Consider the following 22,884-nt stretch of genomic DNA (forward strand, 5'->3'; position numbering starts at 1 on the left):
TATTCTGCCAAAAGACAAAATGTTCTCATTTGCTCTGACGTCATACTGCTCCTGAGGGATCATTACACACTACGTATATCGGGAACTTCCTGTGACGTCACGCACGAATACAAACTATCTTGTGTGCGGTCAGAGATCATCAGGGATTAAATTTATAATTTATCGATTTGCTATGTCCAAAGCGTCAACAAATCTATACGTCGACCTGCTTTTGTTTAAATAATCAGGCCCAGGCCACACCAAGTCGATTTGTGAGGATATTGCGACGTTTCAGCATTCATATCTAAGGCGTCTTGTATTTTCGGTTTTGTTCTGTGAGACATTCCTGATGTAAACAGAGTGTCTTGGCTCAATAAAAACTGAGAAACATTGCGGTATAATTCTCAATTAATTTCTTTTATTGGCTTTTAGGCTCAGAAACAGTGATTTGCAGATCAGAATACAATTCTTAGCCCACCACATATGAGGTCAAGCTGACTATAAAGGCGGCGTAATTTTGTTGGTGTATTTTTTATTTTTTTTTTAAATATGGCATGGCTAGAAAAAGACAAACCATTATGTTGCCACATACAGTACCACAGATGAAGAAGGCCTGGCTTGGTCGTCATACATGAAGAATTCTGTAAAAGAATGAGACACAGAACAAGTCTAACAATTCCTTGCAAGTAGGCTACAAGAAAAAAAGAAGACGATTTCAATTTCCCTTAACATATAAATGACAACAGGGAGAACACTGCAAATATCTAATTTTAGCGCAGTCTTAGAATGTAAAGCAGTACACGTTGACAACACATACGCCACACAAAACAGTTACAATAGTGAAGTTGTGTCACACACCCGCCATCTTGAATGATCACTATGGAAATGTGAATGTATGGTGCGTAATATTTAGCTTTTGTATTTTACTGAAAAGCCTTTTTTTCACTCAAACCTTGAGTGATGCTTGCGTTTAAGAATGATGTTGCATTTGTTACGTTGGGATCTTTTGCTAATTACCAGCTTATCGTCTGCACACGTTAGTCATAGGACATCTAACAAATCCATGAACCAAGTACCCCATAATATGAAGCATGAAGATGAACGTAATGCTACACACTTCAAAACTTAGTATTCTGTCTTCCCGTAACCTCATTTGGAGAGTACATAGTTGTTATCTTATGGCTGAACCTTTCAACATCTTTAAGATCCATTCTTTCCCAAAAGACACAAATACAGCATCTGAGTCTACGAAGTTTGCCTCCTTGTCAACAGGACAATGCAGCACTTCAAAGGCGCCTTCCCAAATTCAGAGAGCAAACATCAGAAAGCACAACTTCTGCGCCGTACGAATGACATCACGAGGACGTTTTAACATTTGTCACTCCAGTGCTGATAACTGCTCAACGTTGTGCGTGTAATCGGGCCGGCGCGTCTGGACGATCTTGGGCCGTGCGGACCGCGGCATATTTTCCGGATGGTCGTCATCTCTGTCATCAAGATCTTCTTTGCAGACGTGAACGACGACGCTGGGGGTGGTAGGCGTGGCTGTGTGGAGCTCGTATTTATCACCTTGAGATACATTTTCTTAGTGTGAGTATGGCGATTAAATTATACATATTACAAAATAGAAAAAAATAGCGCTGTCAAGACATTAAAAAAAATGAGCAAAATTGATCTAATTCATCTCTTTTTACAGAATCTCATATAAAAATTTCTGAAAATAGCCTCAACCAAACATTTTTTATTATTGTGCTAGATCAAAAGATGAATATAAAACAGGAAACTGGCTTCAGTCATTTATTTTCTTTACAGAGTTTTACAAACACAGTTTACCTATTATTACCGATTTACCTTGTGCTGTATTTAAAACCAGTAGCTGACCTTCGCTTGGAAAAAGTCAAGGCTATTTTCAGGGCTTCAGTTGCACTTTGCTAATCAAAGCAAATATGCCCAAATGTGTTCAATTCTAGCATGTGTCCCGCTGTGTCAACAGAGCATAGAAAAGGTGGTGGCATTGCAGACATGTATGGCCCTGCATCAGGGTACTACAGCCCAATTGGAAATCTGTGTAGCTCCGGTCAAGTACCTCCAGCATTGTGTACCACAAGTTTTTAAATATCAAGACGTTAACAAGTAGCCTTACAACTCCAATCCAGTCCCTGCTTCTGTCTTTGTGGTGCCCCTATACCCCATGTATGTTTGGGGGAGGGGCTGGAAATTACACATTTGGTTGAATATTTGGCCATTGCTTCTTGGTTGCTTTCAATATATTTGCTTTTTTTGGTGTTGAACAGTCTTAGAACAAATTCATTTAAACTCCTTTTATATCAAATATGCATGCCACCTTTTGTAGAAAATTGTTATGTTTCTTTGCTGGAATGTAATGCTGCTCCCTAACTAACAACCAATGATCAAACTTGTCCCAATGAATTTTTTTTGTACCAGGGTCCGAGTCCGAGTCAATTGATTTTGCAATTTTGCAAAAAAAAAAAAAGAAGAGAAAAAGGATTTTTTTAAAGTGTTGTACAAGTGTGTAAGATTTGTACAAATGAGCATTGTCTGTATTTTTTTCTGAAGCTAGGAAATAAGAGTTTCAATTGTACCTGGTCCTAGTTTTGAAATGGCACACAGCAGGTCGTAGTTAACAACAGGCATGGCATCCTGAGACTGCTCCCAGCCCACTGGAGGAGATGCAGGTGGTGAGATAAGGAACTGCTTCTCTGGCTTTGGAGGCTCAAGTCTCGGACTCCCAATGTGGACAGACTGCAGGGAAAAAAAAAACCAAAACGGTAAGTACAGGCAATATTTTTGGACAAAACATATGAGTGAAAGCGTCTCTCGCCAAAGCCACCTGAGCAAAGTAGAGGCGCATCTCTTTGCCATGAAAATCAGTTTTGTGCAGTCGTAGTCTCGCCTCTGCCGCAGCCAGCGCATCGCTGAAATTAATCCTGACCCGACGGAAGGACTTGAAATACTGGAACTGGGCTCCTGGGTCAAATGTATGGAATAAAGCTTCAAAACTGGCCTGCAATGAGGAGGGGGACAGTGTGAGAGTGAGAGAGAGACAAAATGATGTTCTCATTAATTGGACATGCTACGGTACATAACTGTAGGCCTAGAATATTTGTCTCATAGGACACCAAAAACAACCACAGTTTCAAGTGTAATATAATTTATTGAATGCATTTGTTTCAGTGAAAATTTGTATCATAAGAAGAAAATCATTTTTAATTTCCAAAACAAAACAGCTTTAATGCTGGGTGCTTGGCTCTGACAAAGACGTTTTGATGGCTTTATTGTCTCATTTGCAAGCGCGTGTGATATTATAAACAGTGGGTTTGATGTATATGAGATGACTGATGTAGCTTGCTTTACCCTTTCCCCCTCCCCTCGGCCAGAGGTACGTCTTTATGCGGCTGTTTTTCAAAGTAAAAACTCTTTCAGGCTCTGATGATCAATAACTGTTTTTGTTGAGTCTTTCTATGCAGCCCAGTGGATGAGGATCACTACTTTCCAATCGGTCACTGGTGAAAACAACATCCATCCGTTTATCCTCATTCATGTAGCCGTTAATCCTCACAAGGGTCACAGGCTTGCTAGTGACTATCCCAGATGACTTTGTGCTGTAGGCGGGGGGCAACCGTTTGATGTATGAATATGTTAGAATTTAAGAGTTGGGATGGATTTTTTTTTCCTGACACCAATATTTTCCCTTTAACAAAAAATAAATATCAAGCCCAGCTTTGTTACCTGCTCTCTTAACGACAAAAAAAAACAAAAGATAAATACAGACCTTAAAAACAGCCATACAGTATTTATTATAGCCAGGTTATTTCACCGTGCCAGGATAATTATATACAAAATCTGCTAAATAAAACCATCTATTCATCATGCTCCGTTTATCCAGGCAGGAACAGTCAATGTGTGTCCTACTGAGTCCAGCACCTGATTGGACGCTGCGGTGGAACACGTCACTAAGGGAATTGTCCAGAGCAATAGACGGGGATTCATCACATGAAAAAAGGCTAGTAGCAGCGACAGAGGAGATGTTAAAATTACCCCTGAACCAGTAACAAATAAAGAAGCTGTCACTGACAGTAAGTATCAAAAAAGGTGACCATTTCTGTCAAGTACTGCTGGGCATCATCAAGTTATGAGTAGGAAGCAGAGACCTTGCTTACCTGAGCATCTGGATGAGTGAATACTTCCTGATTGGTCACCGAGGCAACCAAACATAAGTGATCACACTTCATAGTCTTGATGTGCATGACAGGCAACGAGAAATGTCGAAATCTTCTCCACTTGATTCTTGAATTCAAGGTTGCAGAAAGGCTTCCGAAAGGACACTGAGCGGATGATGAAGATGACGAAGAAAAATGGGAAGGACGGGGATGCGTTGTCTTCCCCAGGATGTAAGCCCGGTGAGCGACAAGTAATTAGATGGCCCAAAACAAGAAAACAGCAGCTCTGGTTTTTGGCTGAGGCTCTTTCTGCTTTTCCGTCTGTTCATATACTGCACCACCGTGTCCTCAAAACCTTTGCCAAAGGTACTGTAGATTCTAATATCCTCCAAGATCAAGCATCTATCTGCTGTATTAAGATCAGTGGCAACCTTTATGATGGAATCTTCCAGACATTTGGGTGTGGAGAAATGACTAATTTCAATTTCTCTCTTACACCAGTTCCCTCACTCTCTCTCCCTTTTTAACACGCCCCTTCTGCAACATGTTGACGCACTTCCCACAGTTCCTGCCCACTAACCCAGCGATTTGCTGAGTTCCGGCAGACGGTGAAATAAGGAGGAGTTTGTCTATTTTCTCTAGACAGATATAATTCAAAGCCGACTAAGCAGAAACAAAGAAGGACAGCATGTGAATGACGGGGAAAATAATGACTTGATATCTGATATCTCAATCATTACATTCAAATCTGATAATACGACCCTTTGTGGCAAGTCAGACTGGGTTCACGCACAAAGAACCGGGAAGACGTGAATGAGCCAGAGGGAAAATGACGGTGAAACAGATGATGAGAACAGCTGAGAAAAAGAACAGATGGTAGCTGAATAGCAGCCGAAAAAAAGGAGCGGAAAGAGTAACAGACATGACGGGTAGGAAGAATGCAAACTGGAGAGGCGAGGTACTGCTCATGGAAAGTATGCGGCATGATAACACCCTTTTATGAGGTATTAATAGCAAGTGGCGTGAAGAGAATGTTGCGTGATTTTATAAGGCTAAAATTGTATGTTTAGCACGTCTATTCTTTAATTTTATGTATTTTCCACTTTCCATTCATATTCACACAGTATTTTGTCACACTCCTGATGAAAAAGATAAAGAGAACTTGTGAGTAAAAAATGCACCATCTATACTTTAGAATCCCGTTTAAACAACTCCAAGGTATCCTAATTGAAAAAACGGCACTTCTTCCTCAGAGCACATAAGGGATAAAGAATTACAGCACACTTAAAGACCACATAGAGGTTGTTTGATATTATCTACATAATTGCTGAAAAATTGCATATTGAGAACTGTGTTGTACTGAATTGTGGCGAGATTGCATTCAACTTATTCATCAATTCTCAATTCAATTTTCTGATTTTTGTTGGCAAGGCTCAAATAGACCCCAGCATGAGTCACCCCTCCCCCACTGTGGAAAAAAAACGAATGCCTTTGTGTGCATCAGCGGCTGTCCGACGCAATTGCGTGTTACGTATTTAGAATTACTTGGCCCATTTCTATCACTGCACCATACAGTGCAGTGATAGCTGGCTAGCTAGCTAGCCACTCCAAACAACGCGCCTTCTCTTAATGCCACAACTTGACGAATTTCATCTGCCATGAATGAGCCACAAAAATTCAGTGGGAAATTCTGATATAGTGTATTCCAGAAAAAAATATAGGGATGTGTTGGCATAAGAAAGGCGCTAGATGTAAAAGCATTTTTGACTGACAGTTGGCTAATGAGCAAAGTGAGGTTTCAGCGTATTCAGCGGAAATGCATACAAGAGCCTGCTTACGGAAGAAAAAAAAAAAAACTTGATTTCTAGCGACAATTAAGTATACCTCCTTATGATTGTCATTCAATAAAATTAGATTGTTATCAGCACTCTTATAGCAGTCATGTCAATATATATTTGAATTGTGATATCACTGTTTAATAAAATTCAGAATGGCTCACCCACAAAGACATGTTCAGAAATGAGCAAGAGATTTTCTGTATTTGCTTCACTCATTTTACATCAAAGCAATACTACAATAACATTTGGCAATAAGAGTTGGATTTTTCAAACTGGGAAAAGGGAACGTGTGCTCCACCTTGCAGCTTTTACTTTCTTCAAATGCTCAGCACTCAAAATGGTCGACGACAGAGACTGAAAAACACTTCTGCAAATTAAGGGCAAGTACAAGTACTGTCCCATGTTATGGTGTCCATCTAGGAAGTAACATCTAATTTTCAGTGGTTAGAAGTGGTTTGGTTTATTAAGTCATAATCACAGGCAAATATAAATTACCATTACCCTTGTGCTAATATTGCCGGACCCTAGCATTTAGGACTGCACAGTCAATCGAATTTTAATCACGATCACAATATTGGCCGCCACGATTAATTAAGCTGATCCACGGCGATATTAACATTTAAAAAGCCGGCTACTGAACATGTCAAATCAAGCATGTTGTCATCCCACCACCAGGGGGCAATGCCTCCTACATGTTTGCACGACAAAAGCTTCAGCTTTTCTCACCCTAAAATATTATTTACCAGTGTGAAATGGCGTTGAGTTTGAAAAATCCAATTGGCAAAAAAATGTGAATACATTCGTCTTGAAATGACCAAAAATGGCATTTTAACTGCTAATCGATAAAAAAATTGCTTAAAAGTAAATAATGTGCTTGGTTCAAAGTAGGATTCATTTTTCTCATTGTTTTGCAGTCAGCAAGTAAGTTAGCTGGGTTGTCCTGTGTGCCAAGTTTTTGGCATGTCTTGGGTGACTTTGTTTGAATTGTTAATCACTTTATTTATTCATTTATCCAGGACCAGCATTCAGCTTCTTGCATGGACAAAACATTACCATCCACGCATTTGTAAAAATATGAATAAATGAATATTGAGGCTCCTGGGGACTGGGTGGTTTAGTGAAGCTACAGTTTTTATAGTCATTGTATTATTTACATTAAAACATTTCTTTCCATTTGAAATGAGCAACGCCTTGCCACCTGAATTTAGCAATGATATGAACAGACAATGGGTTGTACAGTGTGTACTGTATCCAAGGTGTCCAAATTGAGAGCTTAGCAAGCATCCAGTCATTTTCCACTGACTCAGACTTTCCAATCTGATAAACAGTGTCAACATCAGCATTTAAATCTTTAAAAAAAAAAAACTGACAAATTTGAAAAACAGTAATCTTCCATTTAATCTGTTTAGGAAACAGTAATTGTTTCCACTTGCTGACTTTCAATAATACTGGATGTGCAGGTATGATGGACACTTTTTGTTAAACTTCATTTGGGATGGAGAACAAGGACAACTACTAATAAAATTGAAGGCCATCACAACTAAATGCTGTCAGACAAGTAATTCCAATGGAATGCCATTTACAAGTAGAATGTGCATGTAAACTGCACATTGTACCGCTGAACTACGGGAACAAGAACATCTTGGTGAAGTGTTCCGAATACAGGTCGAACGTGCCTTTGGAAATGCACCTCTAAACATTTGAAATAAAGTTTTCGGAATCCTTCTGATAGCTTTAGTTTCACACAAACGCATTGGGAACACTGCACATTCTATTTCATATCACAACATGAACAATTCATTCACAGGATGTGAGGAAAGAAAATATTTTTTTAAAAAGCTGTTGACATTTTGCTTTTCAACAGCTAACATATACTCAACTAAATAATGTGGGATTCTGGAAGAACAGCTTCAAGACATAGGATATTTAATTAATTTTAATTTTTGTATTGATTGTATTATATACGTGTATTCCCCCCAACACATTTCTGATCAACAATTTAACTTCTCAAGCTGAGTAGTACAGCCATTCACAGTATCACAGAATGCAAATGTTATATGTGACTTTTTCCATTTCGACAGCATTTGAGCTCCCTATTCAACACATTCAGAACGACTTGTTACTGAGCTTCGCTCTGCCCTTGTGACATGATGGTGGTATTTCACCCCATGCTCGACACACAAGTTGTCATGGAAAACCTTGTAATAGAAATGCCAATTTAAAACTTTCCATTCCGGCTGCTGACATTTGTTTTCATCAGCTTCCAGTTTGGAAAAATATGTAGATTGCATAGGTTACCATGCACAATAAAATTCTAACAGTGAAGTTTAGACATTTTAAGTTTACATAAAGCATTAAAAAAAAGTGGAAAGCAAGCTTAATGTATGTTTTGTAGTTGTGATTTATCTTAGTACACTATTGAAAAAAATATATACAAATATAGAAAATGTTAACTTTTGCCGATTATTTTGTTTAACTTGTTTTTAATCCTTCTGTGAACATATTACATATTAAACATTTGTATTTTAATTAATAATTTACAATATGTCAGTCTACCAAGCTATAGTGAGTTGATAAATCTGAAGTTGTACGATTTCATACGGTTATTGTCTGGTAAAGAAAAACACGCAAAAAGGCACAATAACTCCAATGGGTTGTGTGGCAGTCTTTGGTAAGCGGCTGCAGTAGATGGCCTAGACAGTCATTTATGCCAAAATCACCTATTGCTGCTGAAAATGTGATGACAAAAATTAAATCCTCATTATCGGTTTGAGGGCATGCGAGTGGGCTAACACAAATTTTAACGCACCCGCTCCCGGTTGACACCAGCGATCTTGTTACACAAAGGAGCCTGGGAGCAGAAGAATTGCCTCGTCACAATAAAGTATTGAAAAAATAATGTGGTGGGTGTACTTGCTTTAGTGAAATACATACTCGTAATCCTAAACATTCCTTTTTGTGCCGATGCGTTGCCCACATTTACTTGTGTGTGCGAGGAATGGGTGAATGAGATATATTGTGAAAATTGCAGATTATTGCTTGAAGTGTTTTATGTATTTCTGATGGATTTGACACGTTCAATATGGCGTACGCCCTTACGTATCGAAGAACAAGCGAATCCTCTTGCGAAGTCTTCTATGTAAATTTGATATAAAGTAAATGGGCAAAACACAGGCGGCCCGGTGGTGCAGTGAATAGCACGCCCACTCCGCCTCACAGTTAAAGAGACCTAAGTTCAAATCAATCTGGCTGCGGCCTTCCTGAGTGGAGTTTGCATGTTCTCCCCAAGCCTACGTGGGTTCTCTCCGGGCACTCCGACTTGCTCCCGACTCCAAAAACATCCATGGCAGGTGAATTGGGCATACTGAATTGTCCTCAGGTGTGATTGGGTGTGTGAATGGTTGTTCATCTCTGTGTGCCCTGCAGTTGGCTTGCAACCAGATCAGGGTATACCCCGCCTAGTGCCTGAAGTCAGCTGGGATAGGCACCAGCAAGCCTGCGACAATTGTGAGGATAACCGGCTTTAGAAAATGGATGGGCAAAACACTACGCTCAATAACAAATCTGAGTAGTAACGCGCAGCTCAGCGGACCAGTGGTTAGCACATCTGACTCGCAGTTCAGGGACCCAAGTTCAATTTCAGTTCGCTCTGGCCTTTCTGTGTGGAGTTTGCATGTCCTCCCTGAGAACCCTCCCAAAGGATTCTCTCCGGACACTCCGGCATCCTCTCACACTCCAAAAACATACATGACGTGTATTGGACACACTAAATTGTGTGTGGTTGGGTGCGTGAATGCTTGTTCGCCTCTGTGTGCCCTGCAATTGGCTGGCAACCAGTTCAGGGTGTACCCCCGCCTACTGCCCGAAGTCAGCTGGGAAAGGCACCAGCAAGCCCGCGACACTTGTGAGGATAAGAGACTCTAGAAAATGGACGGATAGACTACTAACACCACCTACTGGGCGCTGATGGTTAGTTTACGCGTGAAACTTAGTTCAACGAGTTGAGAATCACAGCGAACAAACTCATAGATATTAACTAGATTCCAACACGAAAGAATCTATTAAATAGATTCCAACACGAAAGAAAAGGGGTCAAGCATCATGACACGATTTTTTTCTTACCTTCATACATCCGTCGTTAAATAAATCTTCCTGCACTTTGTAAGCAACAAGGGCGTTTGGTAAAGCATTAAACTGTACATCCACCGCCGTCGCGTCCTCATCGCAAACACTCTCCGATTGCTGCATTGCCAGTTATTTATTTTGTCGAAAGTGCTGGAGACACACATAGACAGAAGGCAAATTTAGCATCGAACACGCCCGGTATACATTACACATTCAGCTCATGTTGAACTATTTTATAAATTCCCATCTATCTGAAAGGCTTCACGCTTTTCATCGAATATACGAACACAGCTACAATAACAACAGTTCTGTCTTAAAAGCCGCTACAAGCTCGCAGGATAAACTGACCAGAAAACGAGGACGATGACGCTAAACGAGCACAGCCCGTCCCATTCCGTGAATTTGTCTTCTTGTTCACACTCCAACCGTTACTACAAAAACATTTTACAAAATGTGTCAATTATCCGGGGGGGCTATAGTACTTCAGTTTTCTGTTTCTGAATGACAGTGGCGGATAGCGGAAGTGACGTCATTCACCAGAGCAGCTGATTTCCAGTCTCCGCCATGCGCCCCCTTTCTATTTATTTTAGATGTTGAATTATTGTCATTAAAAGTAGTACATGATAGAGAATTCAAGGGCATTTCAATATTCAATAGAGAAATAAGAATTTCTCAACTGGTAGACGATGCTCTTTTCCCGAAGGACAAAGAACAGCTGGTCAAAGCTTTTGAGTTAGTTAAAGAGTTCTTACTAGCTTCTGGTCTGAAACTCAATCTATCCAAATGTGAATTATTGCCTATACATAATTTTGACGATCCTTTCATAGATAATATCCCTGTAAAAACACGGTCAAGTATTTGGGCATTCATATAACAAAAAAAAATAATAGCAAGACAACATCTTAACTTTTCTGGAAGGGTTAGAAAAACTGGAGATATCTTTAACCTTTGGCTTCAGAGAGACTTAACATTATACGGCAGGGTCTTTTTGTCAAAGGCTGAGGGTATCTCTCATTTTCTTTATCCTTCTTTATCTATGTGAATGATGCCACTGCTAAGGAAATTAGCAAGTTGTTTCTAGATTTTATCTGGAGAAAGAAAACACACAAACTTAAAGAAGCAGATCTATCTAAGAGCAGGGCGGAAGGTGGTCTAGAAGTGCTTCATTTCATTGATATCATTAGTACTTTTAAAATCAATTGGTTAAAAAGATGTTCAACACATCAAAATTCATTGTGGTTGCTTAATTTCATTGATATCATTAATACTCTTAAAATCAATTGGTTAAAAAGATGTTCAACACATCAAAATTCATTGTGGTTTTTCATCCCCAATCATATTTTTTAAATAATTGGTGGGCTTGCGTTTGTTTTGCAATGTAACTACTTGCCTTACAAACTCCCGATCACATTGTCTAAATTTCATCAGCAGTCGCTTCTTTCCTGGAAAATGTGCTTCACTCCTAATTTTTCTCCTCATAAAACTTTATGGAATACCGAGTGTATAACTATTAGGAATAAGTCTCCTTTCTATCCCAAATGGTCTGAGAGAAATATTAAGAATATCTTATCAGTTTTGGATGAACATGGTCTTGTTCTGCCCTATGAGACCTTCATATCTCGTCATAATTTTCCGATACCTTTCAAAGAATACAACTTTTTTTCTCTGAAAGATGTTATATGTTATTGTGAAAATAAGAACAAGTGCCTTCAATATTTAGTGAACTTTTTCATTTTGTTTGGAAAATATTTCATTCATAAGCAAACATTTTCAGCCTCCAAGCCAACTTTTCCTCATTTTCTGGTAGAATTTAACTCACTTCATAAATCTTTAGTCCTTGTTAATAATAAAAAGAATAAAAAATTCCTTGATTGCTATGTTAAGATATTAACTGTGCTTCCTGACATTTGATGACATTTTTGACCGGAGATTAATTATTTGGTGTTGCGCTGTATTTATTTATCTGCTCCTGTTGGTGTATTGTTAAATCAAATTTGTATGACAATGTTGACAGTGATGCCTGACATGAATTTTTTCTTTCTTGATAGATTATTTATTTTTGTATTCATGTATTTTATTCTTTATGATTTCTTAGAAAGGACTATATACTATGGTCTACTGTCTTTTTGTAGTAGCTCTTGTATACTGTGTGTATTATTAATGTTCAATGTTTGATACTGTTTGTAATTTGAATATTGAAATAAAGTTGCATTTAAAAAAAATGCAGTTTTGTTTTATGGGCTAAGCGATCACATTGTAACACAGAATTTTGTAATCCGTTGTTAAATGTAGTATGTTTGAGAGGGAAAAATACGTAAAGAAATAAATGAAAATATTAAAAAAAATTAAAAAGTCTCCGCCATGCGTCTGCTGTTTCAACATGGCGTATTAATCTGCCTAGAGTAAATGAATAGATTATTAACATTCAACTATGCTCAAGAGTTGAAGGGGGGAGACGCTGACGTTCGAACAGATTTCAATTCATTTTAATCACAGGCTGTGCCTAAGTATCGAAGTAGTGTTCAGAGGTTAACGAATAGAAACACCTTACTTTGTTACTTAGAGATAACTAGTTTTTCTGTACATGTACTTCACTTGAATATTTATCGTTCTGATTACTTCTCGCTTTTACTCCTTTAATTTGTATGCAAATATACACAGTACTTGGACACTTGCACTCATTTGTTTATACAATTCTGGTAAAGGGAGAATTACTGGTTAGATCCTTTTTAAAGCATAAAAGGCTTCAGACTATGCAACATACTGGAATTTAAGGACAAACTTTTTTTTTCTTTTTTAATGTCTATCTGCTCTTGATAGTAATGATAATGTCAATTACAACTGTTTTGGTAACTTGATAATGGTTCTTTTTTTTTCAACTCAACTACCGCAGTGACATTCATTCTGTCAAAAATGGTATGCTCCTTGTTAATGTTTTGAACTGATGATAAAAGTTATTATCACTAGTTTTTACCTTTACAATTGTACCACGGCTGAAATAGCCTCCAACTTCCTCACGTACAGTTGGTTAAGTGGTATAGTAAAGAGGTTGATCTTTGCAATGGAACGGAAACAGTCTGTGAATTGATCCTTCTGGTGACTATTTTTAAAAAAACTGACTAGCAGAAAGGGTCAGATATTGTTCACCCCTCCACAACAAGACTATAACAAAACAATGATTTGCACCACCACAGAGTGGAAACTAAAAGCACTTTGTCAGGTGAATCACTACACTATCAGTGACATATTGTCAAATTTAACAGTGGCGAATTATCAACTTTTTCAGTGTCTTTTCAGCAGTTTTGTCTGGTGCGGTGCTTCAACTCAAATTATGCTGGGTTTAAGCTCCAAGTCATGTGGGGATCAGGCTTGGTTTAATCCTTCAGAGAGAGAGAGAGAAAGTGAGAGAGAGTGGGAGAGACAATGAGATGGCGAGCGAGCATGTTGGCGTTCGTGTAAGAGAAAGCGAGAGAGTTCTGATTATTTTTGTTGTCTAACTTTGCTGAATGTGCGGCACAATTTTTGTTTTTCAACAGAGAAAGACTGACTGCAGCTCCTGAATTTCAATGCCTAAAAACTTGAGGAGGTCTCAAAATTTTGGAGTTTTTAACTTGCCTTTGTCATCCAAAAGGTATTTTCTATTGCATCTTGAAACTCCGGACTGATCAAAATATTACCCCGACTGGGAGGTAACTTAGTTAAAGGTGTTTGATTGTTTTTTGGAGCTTTAATTTTCACCTTATTTATATTTCATTTCACTTGATCTGTAGCTAATCTTACATTTTTGAGTTGCCATTTTAAACCTGGGAGATTTCGTCCATTTTACATTCTTTGTCAGAAAATTTCTGACATTCAGTATCAAGATTAACTTGTGAACTGAAAAAATTGGTATCTGAAATCCATTTTTGATCAGGAATTCTGAACCCCTTATGTAAAACTAGGATCCAGGAAATTGGCCATTCATCCCTTTGTAATTATCCAATGGCTCAGTCAGACCTTTGGCCAAACCCTGACCTATCAAACTCCACTGTAGTCCACAGTCCTGTCACCTTTTCTTCAGATGCAAATAACGAGAGAGGAAATAACGATGGGGACGGGGAGGAGGAAGATGAAGAAGTCGAACTTGCCGAGGAGGTGGGGGAGGACATTTTGTTAATGGCTGAGACAGGAAATAGGGGAGATAAAAAAGAAAGTGCAGATGACGACGCGCTGGAAGAAGGGGAGATTCTCTCAGTGGCCTCGGTACCAAGTGAAATGAGAAGGGGGGAAGAGGAGTGTCAAGAAAAGCAGGAGGAGAGTGGAGTAGAAGGAGCAAACGAACAGCACGATTTAAGAGATGATCGAGAGGCAATGCCAACACTGGCTGGAAATATGTGCCACTTCTCAGCGGCGGTGCAAGTTGAAGATGCCAACAATGAGGAGGAAAGTAAGACAGACAAAAGTAATGAGCATTTGAAAATAGATGAGAGGAACTGGCAAACATTGGAAGATGTAAAAGAAGCCCAGACAGGCAGTGAGAATTATGTTGAGACCAGCAACGACATTGTGGTTTTAGGAAGCGAAAAAAAGCTTGAGGATGGAGCGGAATCGGCAACCGGGGGCATTATCCAGGAAAAAGAACAATCAAACGACACAGAGATGGTGACTGCTGAAAACGAGAAAGATTTCTTAGCTGTTTTACAAGGTGAAAAAAGCAAGCATTGTGAAAATGAAGATGGAAAAAAAGACGCCGAAGTGAATGAGGAAGACCTTAGTAAAGAAAATAATATGCAGCATGAAGACCATGCAATGGGGATTCAAAGTTTGTGTCAAATTCCAACTATGATAAAAGATGAGAATGGGCAACACGAGGAGCACGGAATACGCGAGGACCCAATTGGAAGTATGCAGATCATCCTGAAAGAGAAAAGTTTACATGAAACAAACATCGAAGCAGACGCCCTGCATCATCCATCAACAATACACGAAGATGGAAGCGGCAGCCACAAAAATGAAGAGCATGCCGAGCGAGGTGAATCGATTGGGGGTGAGGAAAAATTACAAGGAGAGCAAAGATCTATAAACATAGAGACCGAAAGTCTATTGAGCCACTACACAACGGTGGAAGATACCGGAGATGAAAATGCCACAAGTGAAGGACAAAATCCTAACGAGATAGGGAAAACAAAAGTGGATGTGATGGAGAAGGAAGAACACCTGGTAATGTTGACCGTTGAGGAAGCTGCTCATAATGTTCAAGCCTCAGTTTCTAATTTACACGATTCTTGTGAAAATGCGGAGGCGCAGATTCAAACCTCCACTACACATTCACAAGAGTCCATTGAAGTCCATGCGTTGACCACTGACAAAGATAACAAGACTGTAGACGCTTCTCACAGGGTTCAAGCCTTGCTTAATAATTCACAGTCCAAGGAAAGTTGGCAGATGGAAGCAGCCAGGACATCGGACCATTTAGAGGATCATGTGAAAGATGGCAGCACTGAGTTAGCCGTGCCGCTCAAATGTAAAGATGATCACTGCCAGGATTCAGATACAAGTGTGGCTTCTTTTGTTGAACCCGCAGCTATTCCGACCAGCCAGGTAATGGACATGTTGAAAGATCGTGAAACTAACCCAAGTGACGGCATGTACTGTTCGGCAGAACAGGAACCGATCAATAACTTCTTACAGCGGCAGATCCCGAATATAGATGCGCAGGAGTTGGCGGAGGTCACAATGTCTGCTTCAGACAAAGAAATCAGACCAATTCTGGAAGCTGAAGAACCACCAGACATTGCATTGATATCTTCCCTAGATCAACCAGAGGAGGACATCCATGTTGAAGGATTTGGGACATCTGAACGAAAGGAGCAAAAAGAAAATGTTTCTTTCATTGAAATGGATCCGGAGGACCAAACCCAAAAGGAGCAAGAACGACTGGATAACAACATTGAGCTTGGCCACCATTTTGGGAATATACATTTAAGCACCCAACAAGGTGTTACAGAACAGGACATAGGACCAGAGAAAGAGGTGAAACTGCCCAGAGAGGAGCTCATGCCAAAGCAGTCCAAAGTTGACGGATGTGAACATGTGCAAGAACAATATCTACTTCCCCTTAGCAAACAACACAGAGGAGGTGATGATGTGAAAGATGCGTTAGATGAAGAAATGATTGTAGAACCTCTCACCATTTTAGATTATGACCGTGAAGAGATAGAAACAGAGAGCCAAAACAGAGAATTTGAGACAAAAGATGCCAGTGACAACAGGTCGGAAGCGCATGCAGATGCGAACGTAATTAAAGAAGGGTTAGAATTGGACATAAAAAAAAGAGTTCAAGAATTAAAACAAGCCTTGGAGAATGGGACACCTTGTCTACAGTCACCATCGATAAATACGGATGTGAAGTTGATGTCTACTCGAAGAAAAGATGATGCATGGATCAAAATGCAACAAGGAGATCCAAATGCAGCCCTTGAAGGAAAACATCAGAGAGAGACCCCAGCGGTAACAGACACAAGAGAAACTTTAACCGACAACTTCAATCTTGCGAGGGACGCGTGGATGCAGGAGCTGAAGTCAGTCATCAAAGATGAAACTCTTTCCAAAAAGAGAGATGACCAGGCGAAGAAAAAGAGAGTGGTGCTGTTGGAGGACGGACAGTCTTTCATCCCTCATCGGGAGCGGCAGACAGACAAGCAACAGGAGATAACTTCACTGAAAGTGGAGGACAGTCTTTTGCCACCTTTGCAGGATACCACAACGGCTACACCGCTTGACCAGGACAACGAGATCTCACTTTACGTCAAGGTAATGAAAAAGGTACACTGTGGTTAATGTGACAAAAACGACCAAATGTTATATGAATAGCATTTGCAGATAAGGCACTACTTTCTAACAGTGCCAGCTTTAACACGGGACTACCTTCAATCCGGAGTCCTGGGAACACAAAATCACGAAACAAGTTGGCAATCCACTCGACAACCGGACATTTCTAGACAATGGATTTTGGGCTTGATTTATTCCAGAAATAATTATTGGAAACTAGATTGTATTATAGCCTGGCCAATCTTGCCCAATTTTAGCCTACAAATTGTCATTGATAACAGGCCCAACCGACAGGGCCAAATTTAGTTCAAAAATAGTTGTAGAAAACTGCGTTGTGTTTTAGCCTGTCCAACGTGGTCCAAATCTCGTCTGAAAATAGAGATAGAAAATTGGCTACTCTTATATAGCCTATCTCTTTAAAGATGGGATATGTTTAGCTTGTACTTACAAGGTCAGTGCTAGTTTTTGGGTCTGGTCAAAATCATGTTGACAACAATTTTAAAATCGACCATGGATGGGAAACATCATTATGACAATCTGTTGTATTGTTGTCATTTTAAAGCTCCCTGGTTCCTGTACATTGTTCCCAATCCTGTTTTTACTCATTTATAAACACCCAAGATTTTAGTAATGAAAAATCTCAATCGAGATTTTGACTACACCTAACCCTTATTTTTTTTTTCCATTGACACGATCCATAGCAGTTGAACAAAGTTACCAGTCTTTTTTGACAAAGTGTTGAGTAGAACGTACAAACATGTTCAAATGTAGGGCGTAAAAGTAATGTCGAGGGCCTGTACCCAAATGAAATGAAAAGTTACTTGTCCTTTATTACTTGCCATCATTGCCGGTAGGAAGGCTTAATACCTTGAAAAAATGTGCTAATACTGTGAGAGCTGCTTGTCTCACATTTAAACAAAAACTGCCTTTGTCAGGGAATTTGTCGGCTGACTAAATTTTAAGTTCAAACTTCCCTGCCGTTGGTTGACATCCAAGGTGATGTTTGAACCGGTTCAAAGTGATCAAATATAATTAATGTTACACTGCTCTTGCACATATCCATAGCATCAAGTTGTGAGCAATCATTTGGAAGGTAGGAATGTTATACAGCTGAAGTTAGAAGGCTAATCTCTACATTCTCACTCTGTAAGCTGATTAGCCTGCTGTTTGGTGTTCAGAGTTGAGGGAATGGTAGTGCTGGATGCAGCACACTTACTGTAAACCCCCACACATCCGTCATCTTTACATTAGATTGTTAATATACTGTTTCATTTGATAAGCGCTCGCATTCTAACTCATACAGTATGTTTTATTGCCAGCAAGAGAATGTCAAAGTGCAGGCAAAGATAGTACTGTACTTGTGAAAACAAATGAGTAGAAGTACCGATGCAACTCATGTACCAAAAATGAGACAATATTAAGACACAATTCTCATTTTTCAAAACTGTCAGCTATGTGTTAGAACTGTTTGAGAACTTGGCCACAACAAAAACATTTCAGAACACTAAATAAGTTCCCCTTTTAGGAACTGACAATGGTCAAACCAAAGAAAAAAAAAATATTGTTATGCATTAGCTAGCTTTGACTCCATTTTTATGCTATCAAAACATTACGTTCTTATAGCTTTGCTAACGTTGTGAAACAACAAAGAGAAATGCTGAATCAGCGAGTGATAAAGGAGAACAATATTCTACCCTTTTTTTTCTTTTTTAGATTGTAAAGGAAATGTGACGGTCTTCATGCTGATGCATAACGCATTTATCACAATTTATGCTTGAAGTCATTAAAAGGGAATAATTAAATTGATACTGAAAAAAACTACGACTTCAAATGTTCAAACATTGCCAGAGCGTTTTTTGGCCACACCAGCTCAGCTATTGCAAACTATGTCAGATATTGACAAAAAAGGCTTGTTGCTACCCATATATGCATTCAGCTAATGGATTACTTCACGTGTGTGCGTGTATGTAGGCGGGGAGCGATGGGGAGAGCATTGGTAACTGCCCATTCTCGCAGCGACTATTTATGATCCTCTGGCTCAAAGGAGTCATCTTCAATGTCACCACCGTTGACCTCAAGCGGTAATTATTACTGTTACATATTACATGCATTTGGTTGCCGAAATTTGTTTTTGTTTGAACCTGAAAACGTAAACTGTAAATCGAGCACACCCAACGCATTGACTGTATTCAAAGTCCTGTATATTCATTCATATTGGTTGGCAACCTTTTTTTGTTTTGCGTGTTATCTTTTGTGCTTTCAGAAAACCTGCTGATTTACAAAACCTCGCTCCAGGCATCAATCCTCCATTTATGACCTTTAATGGAGAGGTCAAGGTTGATGTCAACAAGATAGAGGAGTTCCTGGAGGAAAAATTGGCCCCGCCACGGTACACGCACGCACACTGTAATATGCAGAAGTAGCAAATGCACTCAGACTGTATCTAAGCGGAAGTACAGATGTTTGTTTAAAATGTAACTAAAATGTTTTGTCTGGAAATTTCACGGTGTTCATTTGAATGTTGCCATAACTATGGCTCTGCGGGTCCACTACAATTCAATCTTTCCATCCATCCATCATCTCTGCCGCTTATTCTCAGGGTCGCAGCTGTCTTTGGGCAGTAGGCTGGGTAGCCATCCTTATGAAGGTGTTCTAAAGGGCCTTTTGGAGCTATGGACTCCTGAGACCGAGAAGGGTACTGGCAGCCAAGCGGAATGTGGCTTTATCAGTACTATAAGCTATGGCAAAGAGTTGGGCGTGTGAGCTGTTTGGTGAGACCACAGTGAACAACTTCTGGAATTAATTCTGGGCCAACTAAGGCAAAGCAGTGCACTATTACACTTGGTTATAGTGGGGATGATGAAGCATTGAGGACTGTGAGGTGGTCAATAAGGTCCTTGATGTTGGGGCACTGGGAATTAAAAAAAAAAAAAAAAAAAAAATCAAAATACAATTCCATCAGTGTTCCTGATACAGCTCAGTACCAATGTAATAAATTAATAGCGATACCACTGCAAAAGAGGACCCTAACTGAAGAGTAAAAAGACCCAGGCAGAATAGACAGTTACCAGGCAGTAACTAATAAGGATTGGAATAAATGATTTTTTTAAAGCCTTTTCTGCCAGAAGTGCAATACAGAGGGAGAATGAACTGCCTGTCAATCTACTCCGCTAAAGGAAAACAGCTATACATTGTGAGAAGGTCAGTCACTATAACACAATTTAGCAATAGTTTGCTTCAAGTTCCTATTAATTTGCTAAGAAATACGTATCATTCTTGTCGTGGCAATAAAACAACATTTAATTCTGCGGATACCTACAGAAACCCCGTTACAGCCTCACGTACCCCCTGTACCCCCATTTGAGAATCCCTGGGTTAGAGTGAGGTCAACGAGTTGACAGGTTCTGTGCATTTTGGGTCAGGCTTAAAATTTTACTTGAAAGCCTAATGACACAATCTGTTTTCATAGAAACTTGAATTTGTTTGGATAATCCTCAACCGTAAACTCGTAGTGTATTTAGTCAAGATTTATTCTGTTACGAGTCGTTTTGGTGTTTCCAGCTACCCAAGACTGTCACCGAAACACCTGGAGGCCAACACAGCCGGCATTGATGTTTTTGCCAAGTTCTCTGCTTATATCAAGAACCCAAGGAAAGACTCCAACGATGGTAAGACTCAAAGAAATTCTTGAAAAGTGACAGAACGCATTTTTCAATGTATCCTAATGAAGCTAGCCATCAAATTCACCACTGTGTATTATGTTTTGGTACTGTGTAGTCCTAAATACAGTATCTGTATTGCTTATCCTCACTAGTGGTGCGCTGGAGCCTATCCCAGCTGACACTGGTCAAGAAGCAGGGTTCAACCTAAACTGTTCTGTCTAGTTTACTGCTCTGATGGGTGAAAGATGGCACTTTTTTTTCTGTTACAATATAAGATGGGCTGAATCCTTAGGGCGCAGGGGACAACCTCCAAACCCAGGAACCAGATGGGGCCCACTAATGTTACTGAGTGAAACGCTTCCATTTTCACCCGTAGCCTTAGAGAAAGCACTGCTGAAATCTCTTCGGCATCTTGACGACTTCCTACGGACTCCCCTACCATCTGAGATTGATGGTGATGCCTTGGGAGATGTCCCAGAGTCCACCAGGAGCTTCCTGGACGGACCAGAGCTCACCCTGGCTGACTGTAACCTGCTTCCTAAATTACACATTCTTAAGGTTCGTTGCTCTTCAATCCATTTATTGAATGACATATGGTCATAAGCAACACTTTTCTACTTCAAGGTTTTCTTTCCTCTTTCCAGGTGGTAGCCAAAAAATATCGTGGATTTGAGATCCCGGCCGAGATGACCGGCGTTTGGCGATACCTGAACTGTGCCTATCAGAGGGAGGAATTCAACAGCACCTGCCCGGCTGAGACAGAAATTGAATTTGCTTATGCTGATGTGGTTAAAAAAGTCAAATAGGTCAAGTCATCTGGTAATTTAGGTTAAGGGTGGGCAAAAAATGTCAAGGGGCCTGCATACGGCCCAAGTTATTGCGCAATTGGGCCCACAGTGAGTACTTAAGCGATCAAGAATCTTGTGACTTAGTGTAGTAATTTAACAATCATCCCTTAATTTGGTTAACTGTATGCTTTAATTGATTTTGTATTCATTCATTAAACGAAAGATTTAGTCAAATTACGTTTAGAATATTTTTTCAATTCTGTCATTCTTAAATCACTAGCTATGCTTACATTAATTATATATAGAATTATAGAGAATTCAGTAATTTAATATTAAAACAAGTTTTGATGCACATTTAAAAAACGGTTAATAAATAAATGCTAACTAATTACAATTGACACAAGGGGTTTGAATTATTTGAATGAAGCAATTTTACATATACCTTTGTTTTTAAATATTTGCTAATTCTTAGTTCGATTAATTGGTCAAAAATTATATTTCTTAGAAATCACTCAATTCCCGAAGAAGGTTTTTTTTTTTAAAGCTATATATCCACATCACATACATTTTAACCTTTTTTTTGTTTTCCATGAATGGGCTGGCATTTCTGTAAGCCTTCAAAATTAAATGTGGCCCTCAAGCACTTTAAATTTGCACACCCCTAATCTAGATGAAACTGAGATAAAGGAGAACTTTGCCAATGAAGACTCAATCAGCATCTCAACCCGGGAAGTCACAGAAACACAGTCTTGATTGTAACCTCCAGTGTATTTTGTTCATGCAGGTCATGTGTTCACTCATATAATGGCTGAGGCAATGCACTTGAAAGAAGTGCATGATTGTGTATTTCACAGAGTAAGCCAACAAGAATTTTTTTCTTTTTTAAGTTTGAAGGTTACACCAAATAGCAAACATAAAAAAAAAATCTACTTGTATTGCTTTTTTACAGAACTATATTAGTATTGTATTGTATTTTATAAATCACAGGGCATTGTGTTAGAATGATAATCAACTGAACATTTTGCACTGAAAATTTATGAAAACATCTTGTAATGATCAGACTAATTATCTGAGGATGACCACTCAAAAATATGGAAAATGACCATTTTCTTAATAAAGTCACCTTTTAACGCTTATATGACCTTGAATTTCCTTTGAGTTTATCAACTCAATTGCCTCACCATGATCAGACAAAATGTGAGCACCATCAGAAATAAGCAGGTTCCCTAAAAATCGACCTGCTGTGTTTTGACCATGTATCCTTAAATTCTCTATTGAACTGATTTTGTTACGGTAGGAGAGGAGGAAAGGAATGTACACTAAGAAGCATTTTGTGTACATTTCCTTTCTTGTCTATTGCTACGAAAGGGAAACTACATCTCACTAAATCTTCCCTGATCAATGTAACTAATCATTTTGCTCATCGCTACTATGCACAAGAAAATCATACTTGCTTTGAAATTGTGCAGTATGGTGTAGCTTCTAGCTATTATGATGCTGC

At 39.3% G+C, this 22,884-nt stretch overlaps 2 protein-coding genes across 4 annotated transcripts; one reads left to right on the forward strand and one right to left on the reverse strand.

Annotated features, from left to right (window-relative positions):
* Positions 1-375: 375 nt before the first annotated feature.
* On the reverse strand, positions 376-10,630 carry rcan1b (regulator of calcineurin 1b). 2 transcript variants are annotated; one of them, XM_088408420.1, is made up of 5 exons: positions 10,472-10,630; positions 10,121-10,273; positions 2,831-3,004; positions 2,583-2,742; positions 376-1,548 (listed from the first exon to the last, which is right to left on the reverse strand). In XM_088408420.1, exons 2-5 carry the CDS (start codon positions 10,244-10,246, stop codon positions 1,358-1,360), a joined length of 651 nt encoding a protein of 216 aa, XP_088264546.1. In that variant the 5' UTR covers positions 10,247-10,273; positions 10,472-10,630; the 3' UTR covers positions 376-1,357. The 2 variants fall into 2 exon arrangements, with proteins under 2 accessions (XP_088264546.1, XP_088264547.1); XM_088408421.1 differs by lacking the exons at positions 10,121-10,273; positions 10,472-10,630 and adding an exon at positions 4,161-4,697.
* Positions 10,631-13,560: 2,930 nt separating this feature from the next.
* On the forward strand, positions 13,561-22,519 carry LOC148427512 (uncharacterized). Of its 2 annotated transcripts, XM_088406523.1 has the most exons (6): positions 13,562-16,915; positions 18,905-19,014; positions 19,197-19,322; positions 20,495-20,601; positions 20,972-21,153; positions 21,240-22,519. In XM_088406523.1, the coding sequence occupies exons 1-6, from the start codon at positions 14,105-14,107 to the stop codon at positions 21,399-21,401; spliced, it is 3,498 nt and encodes a 1,165-aa protein (XP_088262649.1). In that variant the 5' UTR covers positions 13,562-14,104; the 3' UTR covers positions 21,402-22,519. The 2 variants fall into 2 exon arrangements, 1 of the variants encoding a protein (XP_088262649.1); XR_015864212.1 differs by lacking the exons at positions 18,905-19,014; positions 20,972-21,153; positions 21,240-22,519 and having other exon boundaries at positions 13,561-16,915.
* Positions 22,520-22,884: the final 365 nt, after the last annotated feature.

Source organism: Hippichthys cyanospilos, chromosome 2 (genome assembly GCF_059441005.1).
Source record: "Hippichthys cyanospilos isolate Australia breed blue-spotted pipefish chromosome 2, RoL_Hcya_1.0, whole genome shotgun sequence".
Lineage (NCBI taxonomy): Eukaryota > Metazoa > Chordata > Actinopteri > Syngnathiformes > Syngnathidae > Hippichthys > Hippichthys cyanospilos.